The 14,064-nt window shown below is 41.6% G+C and overlaps 1 protein-coding gene across 2 annotated transcripts in view; it reads right to left on the reverse strand.

The window, feature by feature from the left end:
- abcc5 (ATP-binding cassette, sub-family C (CFTR/MRP), member 5) overlaps window positions 1-14,064 on the reverse strand; it is a 28,250-nt gene that overhangs the window by 3,292 nt on the left and 10,894 nt on the right. Inside the window, exons 1-20 of one of the 2 annotated variants that reach the window (XM_056766943.1) lie at window positions 12,954-13,913; window positions 11,331-12,838; window positions 10,931-11,104; window positions 10,701-10,848; window positions 8,616-8,764; window positions 8,426-8,533; window positions 7,931-8,284; window positions 7,728-7,799; window positions 7,490-7,614; window positions 5,549-5,621; window positions 5,147-5,350; window positions 3,439-3,582; window positions 3,206-3,302; window positions 2,936-3,120; window positions 2,336-2,482; window positions 2,121-2,250; window positions 1,759-2,041; window positions 1,488-1,674; window positions 343-432; window positions 50-239 (exon numbers count right to left, since the gene is read on the reverse strand). In XM_056766943.1, the coding sequence (XP_056622921.1) occupies window positions 50-239; window positions 343-432; window positions 1,488-1,674; window positions 1,759-2,041; window positions 2,121-2,250; window positions 2,336-2,482; window positions 2,936-3,120; window positions 3,206-3,302; window positions 3,439-3,582; window positions 5,147-5,350; window positions 5,549-5,621; window positions 7,490-7,614; window positions 7,728-7,799; window positions 7,931-8,284; window positions 8,426-8,533; window positions 8,616-8,764; window positions 10,701-10,848; window positions 10,931-11,104; window positions 11,331-11,630 (3,160 nt within the window). In that variant the 5' untranslated portion in view covers window positions 11,631-12,838; window positions 12,954-13,913. Of the gene's footprint in view, window positions 1-49; window positions 240-342; window positions 433-1,487; window positions 1,675-1,758; window positions 2,042-2,120; window positions 2,251-2,335; window positions 2,483-2,935; window positions 3,121-3,205; window positions 3,303-3,438; window positions 3,583-5,146; window positions 5,351-5,548; window positions 5,622-7,489; window positions 7,615-7,727; window positions 7,800-7,930; window positions 8,285-8,425; window positions 8,534-8,615; window positions 8,765-10,700; window positions 10,849-10,930; window positions 11,105-11,330; window positions 12,839-12,953; window positions 13,914-14,064 lie in introns of those variants that run through there. The other variant, XM_056766942.1, reaches the window with a different exon arrangement.

A 14,064-nucleotide genomic window follows, 5' to 3' on the forward strand; every position in this document is an offset into this window, starting at 1 on the left:
TAACAGTCGAATACTTAGCAGAGGTATGCTAGCTGTTAGCGAGACTGACCTGAGCCCGTCCGTCCCACAATGCCGACTTTTTCTTTCGGTCGAATGGTGCAAGAAACTTTCTTCAGTACCAGCGGGAGGTTGTCTCTGTACCTCATCTCTGTTCCATCAAACACGATCTCGCCCTCCTGGGGCCAGTCGGCTGGGGGTGCCTTGTTTTTCACCCGGGCTGGAGCCTCCAGAGACAGAGACTAGGAGACAGAGTTATTCTGAATAAACCTGTACTCAAGTCATTGAGTAACTGAATGAAATAGATTACTTGGAGCTGTCAATCAAATATTGTAGGACCAGTACCTTGATGTATTGATTGATTCTCTCTACTGAGGTGAACCGAGCCTCAGTCTCAGAGGCCAGGCGAACGGTAAACTGGAATAATCCTGTGAGCTGTGAGAGACCAAAGAGATATTTAGCAGTCAGCATCCTTTATATAAGTTTTCTTATCTAATTTTAAAGGAACAGTAACAATTGTTTTCATTTTTGGGTGAACTATCCCTTAACTGACAGCGCTACCTTGTCAATCATTTATAAGCAAAACATTTTCAGGTGTTTCAGGTCCAACTTTCAAGTACTTTTCCCACGCGTCTCTTTTCACATTGTGCTATTTGGCTCTGAACTGTTTGCGTCATTAATGTGACAATCACTGTCAGTAATAGTAGCACCTGTTAACCACAAAGGCTATATAATGACTCGGGTGTCAAAAATAGAGAGTGTTGTTTGCTTCTCGCTTTTTGATCATGTTTCCGTCCCTTTGGCTTCGCTACCGTTTATTTTGGACAGTGTTTGTTCTAGTTATAGTTTGTCTTAAGACCAGGGGCGGACTGACCAGCAGGACATTCTGTCAAAGTCCAGAACGGCTGTCCCACCAACGGCCTATGGCCACGACAAGGGGCAGTCCGCCGGACATATTATAAACTCGAATGCACGCAATGCGAAGGCACTAGTGAGTTAGAAACATATGCATGTAACGCAATGCACACATTACATACATGACTTTAAGACCCCCGATTATCCTCAGCATACATCTGAATATAATCAAACACATAATAGCTATCTTCATTTTTTGTTATTTTAGCTTATTTTACCAAGTTTTACCTTTTCCCATCACTGGGGTGGTACCCTTAAGTGCTCCTTTTTGTACTTCTACAGGTAAAAAAATATATAATATTGAACCCGAAATACATATTGTGTACCTTTCAGGGCTGTCGAACGATTATGATAACTTGCAGAATAAAAGTTTGTGTTTACAAACTATATGGCTGTGTATTGTATTGTATTTTGTACTTTTTTCCGACAGTGTATTATTTTAAATATTTGTACTGTAGGAATTTCCATTAACAGGATAATGTTCCATAGAGTTTTTGTTTCTCTGAGATTTTCTCAGCCCTCTAGAATCTTTGAGAGCCCTCCTAGAGGTCCAGGACCTCAATTTGAAAACTCACCTGCACGGCGTAGGAAATGGCCAGGCCTGCATAGGCGGGAGGAATATTTCCGTGCATGAGGACGATCATCAAACCCGTGATGCTAATGAGAGCCACGCTGATGACATCCAGACGCACAGCCAGCCATCGCATGGCACAGCTAAACAGATAGAAGGGAGCCTGATTCTGATCCAGCAGTTCCTGATACCTGTGGGAAAAAAAGCACAAAACATATAAACCCAGCTCAATGAATGCTTCGAGTAGAGAAACAAGTAGTATCGTATTGTAATACCGGAGCAGGAATTCCTCCTCTTTCCCATAAGCGTGCACTGTAGTGAGGCCCTGAATGCTGGAGGCGATGTGAGACAGGAACGGCGACTGTGTGACGTTGTCTAATCGTTTGAGTTCCCTTATGAAGACCCGAGACACAACGTGCAGCACAGTAAAGAGAAGCACCAGTGGCCCCACTGCCACCAGGAACCATGGGAAAACGCTGCTGATCACGCCCAGACAAAACAGGACCAGAATCACGTTCTGAATGAACATCTCAGCTTGAAACGGCAGACGTGTATCCACTGAAAAGAGAGGGAAAGGCAATCATAACATTTTCGGCAAGTCGATTGTACAACATACAATATCCAGATGAGCGTTTACCTTCATCCATGTCTTTATTGAATCTGTTGAGTATGCGAGCCGTGGGTGTCGTGTCGAAAAACTTCATGGGGCTGCGGAGGATCTTTTGGAAAAGTTCGTCGTGGAGCTTCGAGGAGGCACGCAGAGTTCCCTAATAATTAAACAAGGAGACACAAATGTCACCATTGAGGTGCGGTGTATCCATAATTCAGTTTATGAGGTTAAAGAAATCTCACCTTGACAAACACGATGCCTCGCAGTAGTTTGAGAAGAAGCATGACAACCATAGACATGGTGTAGACGACAGCGTAATAATGCATCTGAGGATTATCCCTCATACTCTCACTCAACACTGAACTGTTTCCAACCTGTACTGTTGTGTTCTGTTGAATAAGACAGTTATATTTAATACAATACAATTTACGTTATCAATTTTGCGTTTATCAGACACTTAAAGCTTTGCTGTAGTTTAGTGGTAAGAGCATGGTGCTAACAACCACAAGGTCATGGGTTCGTTCCCTACACCGTGCGCCTTTATGTCTTTCCCCACCATTGATGAGGTTTTCCATCATTTTATGACACAACACTTCCCCAGGTATTCGACCTTTTCTTGTTTCCACTATCACACACATTGTCGCTGGATCTCAATATTGATCATTTGTACGTTTTACGCTAGTCAAATCATTTAGTGTATTGCGTGATGCATGTGGACATCGAACCAAATCTAAGAAAAACATCTTGGGACATTTCTTTGAATCAGATGTTACGAAGGGATTTCAAAGCTGACAGAGGGGAATACTCTGTGCCTTTTGTTCAAACCGCCCACACTCTCTTACCCCGCTGCCCTGTTTGATCCAGTAGCTGAGCCACCAGTTGCTGAAGGCGGTGCTGCCCACATTGAGAACAAAAAGTGCCAGGATGAAAAAGAAGACAGGCAGGCCTCCTAGAGCCTGGATGTATACGCTGTACACCGCCCAGGGCACTGAGCCCTTCCCTTGCTCCTCCACCTGCATCAGCTGACCTGGAGAAAAGAAGCAAATGTGTGGAAATCTGCAGGTTATACATGAGACATAACATGAAAAAACATGAGTTTAACATGTTCATACCATTATCCTCATTGGGCGTTTTTTCCTTTTTGATGGATCCAGCCTTGTTTTTCTCTAAAGGTTTCTTCAGGGAGCTCCCGGCGTTCTTATGCGGCACCTGAGGCGACCCAAAGCATTTTAAGACTTTCACAACAACATTTTTCAAACATATTTGACTTTTTCTGTTTTCGTGTTTTATGGCTGAATCTTTTTCTGTCTGACTACAACAGTTGATCAGGTGCCCAGACACTGACCTCGATTATGGGCGAATCTCCCAGTTGCAGGCTGTTGAACATGGCGGCGTAGTCTCCGTTCAGATTCATCAGGTCCTCATGACTGCCCTGCTCTGTGATACTGCCGTCACGCATTAAGATCACATCATCACAGTCCACCAGGTACTACAGTGGCGAGAAAGGTTTAGAGTTTAATACATATGTTTACGAACACATTGAGCTATTACTGCATGTTCATTTAGTCAAGAAACATGCCCAATTATTGTGTATCTGCAAAACGGTGGATCATGTGGTTTAATGCAGGGTTAAAGGGGTCATATGACACGGCTAAAACGAATATTTTCGTTTGTTTTAGATGTAATGCAATGTGTATACACGATTTAAGGTTCAAAAACGTTGTATTTTCCACATTTGTATCTCCTCTTTGCCCCGCCTCTCTGAAATGTGTGGAATTTTACAAAGCTCATCGCTCTAAAAAAGCAAGGTGTGCAATGATCGGCCAGTTAACCAGTTGGTCGAATACTTCAAGCGTGTGACGGAAATGTACTCTTACCATATTTGGAACATCAGGTTCCAAAGCAACTATACTGACAGTACTGACTTGCGTATACATTTGGGCGATCTTGGTCAACTCATACCACGAACTGTCGTAGATTTGTGGGGGTGTGGTTACACGAGGTGTTTCAAACAGGTCTGGGTGATCTTTTGTTCCGACACTTTAATTTTTGCAATATTACGTGTCTAATACATCTACGGCCAACTTATAACACAACAAAGACAACAAAACACGTATTTGCGCCATATGACCCCTTTAAAGGAATAGTTCACCCAAAAATGAAATCCTAGGAGTATTACGTCCTTACCTCAGCCAAACACAATCAAAGTCATGTTAAATCATATCCCTAGTGTTGTTATGGCATTAGATAGTTTCCCATTTTTACATTCGTAAAAGTTCATCCATCGTTTATAAACGTAATCCACACGACTCCAGTGGGTTATTACATGTCGGTAAACGATACAGTTACGAGTAACACTTATATTTTGAGACTATTTACTTACGTTTAGAAGTAAACATAAAAGATCACTTAACACACACACAGGCTCCGCGACACCCAACACTTCAATCTCATTGTTTCGTTTACTTAAAGGATAGTTCACCCAAAAATGAAAGTGACATCATTGACTACCATAGTTGAAAAAACTAAATGGAACTGTTTGCTTTCCTAAATTCTTCAAAATATCTAGTTTTGTGTTCAATAGAACAAAAAATATACAATCATTTTTTCTTTCTATTTTAGGCAAATTGTCAGCTGCTAACATTCTTCCAAATATCTTCTGTTGTGTTCAACTATTTTGACTACTATGGTAGTCAATGGTGGCCAAGAACTGTTTGGTTACAAGCATTCTTTCAAATATCTGTATTTGTATCCAACCGAACAAAGCCATTTATACAGAGTAAATCATGACAGAATTTATATTCTTATGTGAATTTTCCCTTAAAGATTACTTTGACTGTGTTTACTTGAAGAAAGAAGTCTGTGTTTGCTACCAATATCACAATTGACTTCATATGTTATTTATAGTAGTAGTAGTAATTTACATGAATTTTTTATTGTATTTTTATTGTATTAAATGAAATGAAAACTACTCAACAGTTATTGATTCTTCGAAGTAGTCTACAAAGTTAAGTTCGGGCCACATAAGGTTTGCGTCTATAAGTGTAAAATACCTGAAGCTGGTGAGTGACGAATATGATGGTCTTGCCGCGCATGTGCTTCTTAATGGCGTTGTTGAAGATGTGGTTTCCGACATGGGCGTCCAGGGCACTAAGAGGGTCGTCCAGGATGTAAATGTCCCTGTTGCTGTATAAGGCTCTGGCCAGACTGATCCTCTGACGCTGACCGCCGCTCAGATTGGCACCACGTTCTCCAATCTAACACGCGGAATCAAAATACGTGAGTCCCTTGACTTTGAATCACACAATGTAGTAAAAACAAACAGCTTTCTGTGTTGCTCTATGAAACTTTGATTGTTTTTCATGAGATATGGAACACAACATGCAGTCTAACACACAATATTGTATGGCTTAAGTGTGTGAACTTATTACTAGGTGTAGCTTATCAAGTCTTACCTCAGTCAGGTCGGCATTAGGGAGAATAGCCAGGTCTGGTCTCAAACAGCAAGCGCTCAAAATAGCCTGATACCTAAGTCGAGGATAATAATAATTATTACTCTTTACGGTAAAACATCAGGAATGTTCAAATAAAAAAAAGTTATATTTTACTCAAAAATGAAAATTCCATCATCATTTACTAATCCTCTTGTCATTTCAAACCTTTATGACTTTTTCTCTTCCGCAGAACACGAAGGAAGATATTTTGAAGAATGTTGTTAACTAGCCCCCATTCACTTGCATTGGTTTTCTGTACATACAATAAAAGTGAATGGGGGACAGTGTTGTTCGGTTACCAACTTCAAAATATCTTCTTTTGTGTTCTTCGAAGGAAAGATAGTCATAAGGGTTTGAAATGACAAGAGGGTCAATAAATGAGGACGGCATGTTCCTTTTTGGGCCTATCACTTTAAATAAACAGGATATGTCTTATGAAAAAGCACTGGGCTATTCAATATCAAATGGTCAAAATGCTGAAGGTTATCTTATCTCTGTGCCGAGTCACAGCATCGCATTCTCAAATGTGCGAGCGGCCCTTTTTAACTCTCTCAGCTCGCGTTTCCACTAGGGCTGTCACGATTGGTCAATATAATCGACGCCGTTGATGCTGATAATTAGTCGACATCAATAGTTTTGATCAAGTGGTCGTTTTATATTATTTTACCTTCTAAATTTCGTAGTCAATAACAGTCTTTGTCTGTCAGAAAAGAGCACACAACTAATGACTGCAACAGACCACTAGACCACACATTTCCCGACTCTAAAGTCATGACTGGATATTCTTCTGAACCATCATGTCTGTCCATCTATTGACTGATATAGATGGGCAAGCTTGGAGTTATATTCCCGTTTTGTCAAACGCAAGGCAACCAAGATGTTCACATTTACTTGTTTTTTCAAGGTAGTGCGCTTTTTGTTCATGCGTGCAATAAAGGTTAAATATTTTGGAAAATAGGCGTTAAATGAGTGATTATTATTAGTAAATTATTCCAGAAGTAAGAAACTTTTTATCTTTATATTAACGCACACTTAAAGAACTCTTAAAAGCACTCCATTACTATAAAGGAGATTAGTTAGCTGTACCCTGAAGAAAACAGCAACTTAGTAAGTAGTGAAGCAAGTTTCCCGTTATTTATGATGAGCATATCTCTGAACTTTTGATCATCCCGTGTATGTGTGGCGTTTGCGTTACGGAGGCAGCTCACACGAGGAGCTGCCCACCCGGGTAAACTCCTGCATCTTCACCACCGGCATCATCACCGGCATCATCATAAAATATAAAAACTTGCGATACTTTACACAGGACAAGCGGGAAATGTGCATTGATACACCTTCATTCTACACGTTACTTTGATATGTGAACTGTCTTGGTAGTGTTTTTTGTGGAGGGAAAGATGTGGGCGATTTCACCTTTCCCGCATGGCCTAAACATCAACTTGCATAAATCGCTTAATTTTAGCAGTAAACATTATTAACCAACCACATACATTTAAGTTAAATGTACATTAATACATACATACATTAAGTAACAAAATAACACTAATATTACGAACATTGTAAAACTTTCTTGCTCCATTGCCGTTGCTACGCAATGACCTTTCAAACTGCAGTAACCAAAGAAAGCTCCGTCTACTGACGACGTTGGTTCCCAGTTCGAGACCAGCCAGGTTTCGGGGCCAGTTCAGAACCAGGATCTTGGCACCCGCCCACAAATTTTTTGAGTGGAAAAGCGCAGCCCGGTTCCGATTTGGGCTCCGGCACAAGCCCCGGTGGAAAAGCAGTATCAGTGCTTCAGTCCCTTTTTAGACTCATTCACGGTATACATAACACTGCCATTTCACTCAACCAAAATAAATGGACACGTTATAGGGTCACATTTCCACCTTGTTTGGTCCTTACCTCTCTTCTTCCATTTCCTTCCCGAACTGGATGTTGTCGCGAAAGGTGGCGTTAAAAATCCAGGCCTGTTGTGCCACGTACGCAAAATCTCCATCAACCGCGATGGTCCCCTCTAAAAGGGTCATCTGGGATATGTGTGGGAAAAAAGGATTTCTAAATATATCTAATGGATCCATTATAGATCAGATAAGACCACATCACCATAAATGACATCATTCAGAGAACAATAAACACACACCTGGCCAAGAATGGCAGAGATGAGAGATGTTTTGCCACTTCCCACACTGCCACAGACTCCAACCAGCTTCCCCTGTGGATTAAAACACCAAAGAGATTATAAGCAACCTTTTCCTTATCCATCTCTTTTCAGTTTTGAAGGAAGCTGCTTTGCAACTTGCATTTCACAAATAACTATGAAAACTAATAAAGTAAACCAAGAACCTTTGGTATAGTGAGATCGATGCAGTGAAGAGTTCTCTGCAGTCGTTGGCTGATGGTTGGCACTTGTAGGGTGTGATCATCAGGGCTGGCGGTCATGTCTCCAGACACATCATTCAACAAATGGCCGTTCTGTTCCTCCTCCAACCTCTTATGATGTCTTGTGTCATCCTGTTGGCTGCGTTTCTTTCGACACCCTTTCATTCCCAGGCCTACGTAGGGTGTTCCACGGGGCGTAGGCTGGGCACTGTGACTCCCCGTCTCCCATGCCAAACTGGCACCGGTCATCTCTATGGCAATGGAAGGATTCCGTGGCAGCTCGCGTATCATCTTCACCTCGGCCATCAGGAGCAAACTCTGAAGAACCATGAAAAAAGAGAGAAAATGCATAAATTCATTTAGTGGGAAGGACAGTAAGTGCCTATTTTAAAAAGCTGACACATACACACCACCGGATAATGACAGATGAGAGAAAGAAGAATGAAAGAGAGAGCTCACCTTAAACCTGTCTATAGCAACAGATGCCTCTGACAGAGATTTGACAGAGAATGGTGTGACCTTCAGAGCAAACGTCATTGCATTGAAAACAGTCACGACTGTGAATGCCTGAAAAAGCATAAAAATGCCCGAGTACATTTTACTGTGGTAATGACAACACTACAATATATTACTATACTCAGCAGTGTACCTGTACGGCATTGAGGTCATAGCCAAGCAACATGTGGGTGGAGAACGTCGCCACGCTGGCGATCACCACAACGATGGGTGCCACGCCAACCGTTATGCTCTGGAAATATCCCGTACGCTCCAGAATCTGCCGCTCCTCACTTCTTATTCCTGTTTGATTGAAAAGAGTGATCAATAAAAATACATGCACGTTTTCCAGAACAAATATCTAAACATTCTTAAATCAAAATGGATAAGAAGAGTCCCTTTGATAACCTTGTTATCTGTTTTTACACATTTTCCAAAAACATGTTTAATAAAATGTAATCTCTAAACTTGAATAAAGTTTTATCTCTTTATTAAGAATTCAAATTTCTTTTTTTTCAGACATTTTTTCCAGTTTTAGGCGTAACTTAATTTGGTTACGTTTCTTCTAAAAACAAGACTTAATAGCCTAGGTCAGGAGTCTTCAACTAAAATTCCTTGAGGTCCGGTAAACGTTCGCTCCTTACCAGCCGAGGTCCACATGTCTGATACCAAAATAATGAAGGAAATTGTGCAAAATGCCCTAATCTCTAAACCTCCACTGAACATGCATTTATTTCAACATTAACAACTTTAAAAGAAAACTTAAGTCTTGTTTTCTGCTGAACTGAGAATAACAAATAGCAGCATCAAGTTGTGGCTGAACATCCTCTAATAACATTTCAGCTCTTCTTGTGGCTGTTGCAGCTGAATAGGGGTTTGTTTAATATTTTCTTTTAGTTCATGTATTTATTTTCCTTCTAAACCTGTTTCACATGCAGCCTCCATGCACTCTTTTACTATTTTCCCATCAGTGAAGGGAAATGTTGTTGTGTTTTCCTAAGATCCACTGTATTCTTAGTGAAAATTCACATGCTCGTTGTTGGGCGCTAAGTGAGTGAGGGTGGACCCGTGTAGACCGCTCCTACTTGGCTTTGAGCTTATCTATTTTCTTGTCCTTACCTCGGACTTCTGCTGGCAAGTTTTTTTACTTCATAAGGTCTATGTCTAGTTTCATAATGCTGTTTCCAATTTTGACAACCGCAACAGACTCCGAGAAAATGAGACAAACGGGCCTCGTGCATGTCAATGCAGGAAGAATGAATGCAAATCTCTCTACCCATACATCTTGGAAACATAGATTTCAGCGTCAACTTTACTAACTTTTGAAAAGGACATTGTGTTTCAGTCACTGAACGTTACATCTGTCTGATCACTGTGCAGCGAGTCTGCCTTGGCTCTCTTCACTCCACGACGTCTGAACGTAGTAACAGTGCGCGTATGTTAACTGTCCGTGGCTCCGTAGGACCAGAACTGCTACTGAGCGGACCTTCATGTGCCTGGTATAAATTTGATTGACATCAGAAAATAATGTTAAGCGTTCATTTATTTATTACGTCAAAAGGCTTTGAGGTCCGGACGGACGCATCTGCGGTCCGCATTCGGAAAGGAGTCCGCTAGTTGGTGACCCCTGTCCTAAGTCATTTTGCTTGTCGAGTAAATGCATCGCGTTTAAGAACTTCTAGGTATTTGTACTTGAAAACAAGACAAATTACTAAATAACAAATTATTTCATCCCATACACATACGAAAGCTGTAGAATGTATTGTTGTGTTAATGTTTTTTAATTGCTCACTGTTCAATACAAGACAAGGAACAATTAACAACATGAGACACAACTAAAAGCGTGAACTGAAAAAAAATACTAAAATAAATACATATTTTAAAAAATAAATAACAAAAATAAAAAGGAGCAGGAATTGAGAGTAAGCAAACAAGAGTAAACACTAATAAATGTTTAAACAGATTAGATTACATAAGGGCAGTGGCTGTCAACAGGGTGGCTTCCAAGGGGGGCTCAAGATGACTAATATTTAAAAATGAGCATTAAAATAAAATGTTTTCTTATTATTTGGCCATTTTTATAATGAATAAACATTTTTCCAGGTGAGGTCAAGCTCTCATATAACTTTGTCAGTGGGAGTGGTCCTTTGAATACTGTTAAACATATAAAAGGTTGAGACCCCTGCATTAGAGCTTACGTTTTTTCCATTCACTTATGTAAAATCCACTAAGAACTTACGTCGTACTGCTTGCGAGAAGGCCTTAACCCAGGCATACATCTTAATAAACTTGATGTAGTTCAAAATCTCATTCATCTTTTGAACCCGCTGGTCGGTCACAGCCACTCCCTTCCTCCTGAAGTACGCTGTCAGTCTGGAGCTGAACATCTGCCGTCACATAAACAAGAGTTAAAAGAGATTTCCGAAAGCAAATCAAAACTAATCGTAGCACTTGAAACAGAAAACTCACCATGGTGGGATAGAAGAGGATGAACACAGCCGAGCCCAAGAGAGAAGTCGGCCCCAACACGTACAAGTTATATCCCATTCCCAGCACAGCCACCAGGGGGCCACCGGCCATCAGACTACCCACAGCGGCAGCCTCAAACATGCGCTGCCCGTCACTCGAACACATATTGATCAGCTAAAGAGAGCCGAGAGGACAACATGAACAAATCCCTCTGCATACACAAGTGTGAAATATACATATACTACCATAATCAGGTCCAATATGCGGACATCACCTTCTTTAGATATTTTCCTTCACTCTTCCATCTCTTCACCACTCAATACTCTGCTCCTAACTGTCCTACATTACAGTTAACGTGACAACAGTTTGGGTAAGCCCCGCCCACCCATCAACCTCGTACCTCTCCCATGCTCTTGTCCCGCAGGCTGCGCAGACGCAGTATCTTGTGGAAGGCCATGGTGAGGATGGCTCCGCGCATACGCGTGCCGGTGCGGTAGTTGAGCGCCCAGGTGAGGGCGAGGGACCAGGAGCGAATCAGCTCGGTGGTCAAGAGGCCAAGAACCAGCAGCAGGCCGTAGGGCAGGTTGGGTTCGCTCATCTGAGTATACTCCAGTAACCGCTTCACCACAAAAGCCTGGGGAGAGGGAGGACGAGCAAGGGGGCAACAGGACACAGCAGACGTGACTGAGGATACACACATATCGGCGCACTAGCACCATCACGGCAATACATCAACAATTTAAGAGCTACTGTGACCTTCCTGACATTATTACATCCTTCATCAGATTATATATGTCGTAATTTCTAGTCATTGGACACAGTGAGCGAGCGGCAACGTCTACTGAATGTCAGCCTGTGTTCTAATAGCTTTACCTTAAGCGGCCCTTTTCTCTAGCCTTTGGAAAAGAACAAGAGAGACATCAAACAGTTTGGATCGGTCTGGGACATATGAGACATTTTACGTTTGCTAGCAGTGTGAATCATAATGCCCCTCGGTCGGGGATTCAAAGACATTTTACCTACAGTCACACCAGGTTGGGGTACAGCATGGAGACGTACTCTAGTTTTAACACCTGAAAATTAATATCAATTAAATCAATCATTAGTAGCAGAGTGTGCTGAAGCAACAAAAAAAACAAGACACATTTTAAGAAACTCATACAAGCAGGTAAACACACGCACGCAGTCGCACCCACACGCGCACCGTTCTCATGTCGCATGCACATACGCAGTCAAGGATATGCACACATAAACTGGCAACACGGGAAACCCCATGTGGTTGAACACAGCTACTATTTTTATTAAAGACACCTTGAAACGTTCACCTTGAAAAAAACATTCAGCAATTATAAAATACACAAAACAAGCAAGACAAAACATGAATCAGGCGAGTCAATATTCCTGAGCATGAAAAACAAAAAGCACATTGTTTCATAGGAAAAGAAATCACATCTTGTTCTTTTTCAGAGTCCGTGTGTCAGTTGTCGGTACTTAAAAGCTGTCCCGTTTACATTTAATTGAGGTTACTGGGGCAGCGGCATACATGTTATCAGACTCATTTATGCATCATTGCATTAGGCGCGCTACGTTGCCCGAAAAGGTGTCCATGAAATGGGTCAAAAATCCAGCACCACATTGAGAGCAAGAATCGTGGGTCTGAAAATTGCACTTTCAGTCCAAAATACAAAGCCCCAAAAACCCCACAAGTCCGTTTTTCTTTGAGCACAGGAGCTGGTTTGGAACGGGAAGGATATCTGCGGTAGTCTGATCGATTGTCCATCGGCACAAAATGTTGCCCACATTCATCGCCATACATACATTGACAAAATGGGCGGTTTGACAATCCTTTATCGACCAATAACCTGACCCTTGAAACATTTTCGTATCATTTCAGAACACATAGCAAGACTACAGAGATCAAATTAGAGAGGGAAAACAGAAAGAAAGAGAGGGAGAGATAAAGAGAGGGGCAGCAAACAGCATAAACTCTTGATCCAGCCCTGCATAAGAAACATGCCCTTACCTCCTGGGATTCCTCAGCGGCTCTGCCTGCCATTTGCTCTCCCCGCGGGTTAAACGGACACCCTGTGGATTCTAAAGAATAGCCTCTGTCACATGTCACACACATGGGGACCCAGCGACCTCTGACCCTTAACACCCCCGCCCGCCGTACCGAAAAACTCCTGAACTCAGTCATCAGAGCAAGGACAGGTATCTCTTCAAGGAGACGTTCTACAGGGAATCGCTACTTACAGGAGAAGTCAGCTCACAGTGTTTTGATAAGCCCGATTTTCTCCACAGGTTGAAGGAGACAGAGCCTTGCTGTGTTGCCCATGGTGGGACAGTGACAGAAGCTCTCCTTGAAGAAAGTGTTAGCCTATCCTCCTGATCTACCATGACATCCCTCTAAACCCCTAAATCTAGGTTGTACCCAAAATCGTTAGACAAGATTCCGGATTTCTAGAGAACTGTGGGGTAATGGTATAGTCTATACTTTTTAATTCAATCTCGATCATAAAAGCAGTTCCCAACATCTATCACTTGGTACCTAGAAGGCAACAGAAAAACAGAAACTGCACAGTCATGGTGCACCAGTTTTTCGCTTAATTGTTTTTTTGGTTTTGCGTCAGAGGTCCTGGAAAACGATGACTAAGATTCTTAAAATTACAGAGCATTTAAGATCAATAAAATTTGAACGGAACTGAAAGACATCTGATAAAAAAAAGTCTGACCAGTAATATCAAACCACAACATCTTAAGCTTATTAGACATCTATGGCACAAAGTTCTCTCTATTTTATGGACAGCACGTTTAACTATTTGGCACAAAGCATGTTGTAATACTCATTTGGCATTGGCACTGGTTATGATGAAGGCACTTTATAAATAGCAATAGAGTTATATGAATTTATGGTTTTAGGAGCCCCATTTGAACACCACAGAGATTCAGTACACAGTATCAATGTTTAAAACCTTTTAGAGCCCATCTGAACACTCACCTGAGGGGCTGAGATTTGATAGTTGGGCCTATGAAGCTAATAATACACAGACAGACAGATATATATATATAGAGAGAGAGAGAGAGAGAGAGAGAGAGAGATAGGGAAGAAAAGACGAGTGTTGAATGGCTGGACA

This window comes from Triplophysa dalaica, chromosome 14 (genome assembly GCF_015846415.1).
Source record: "Triplophysa dalaica isolate WHDGS20190420 chromosome 14, ASM1584641v1, whole genome shotgun sequence".
In the NCBI taxonomy this organism is placed as follows: Eukaryota; Metazoa; Chordata; class Actinopteri; order Cypriniformes; family Nemacheilidae; genus Triplophysa; species Triplophysa dalaica.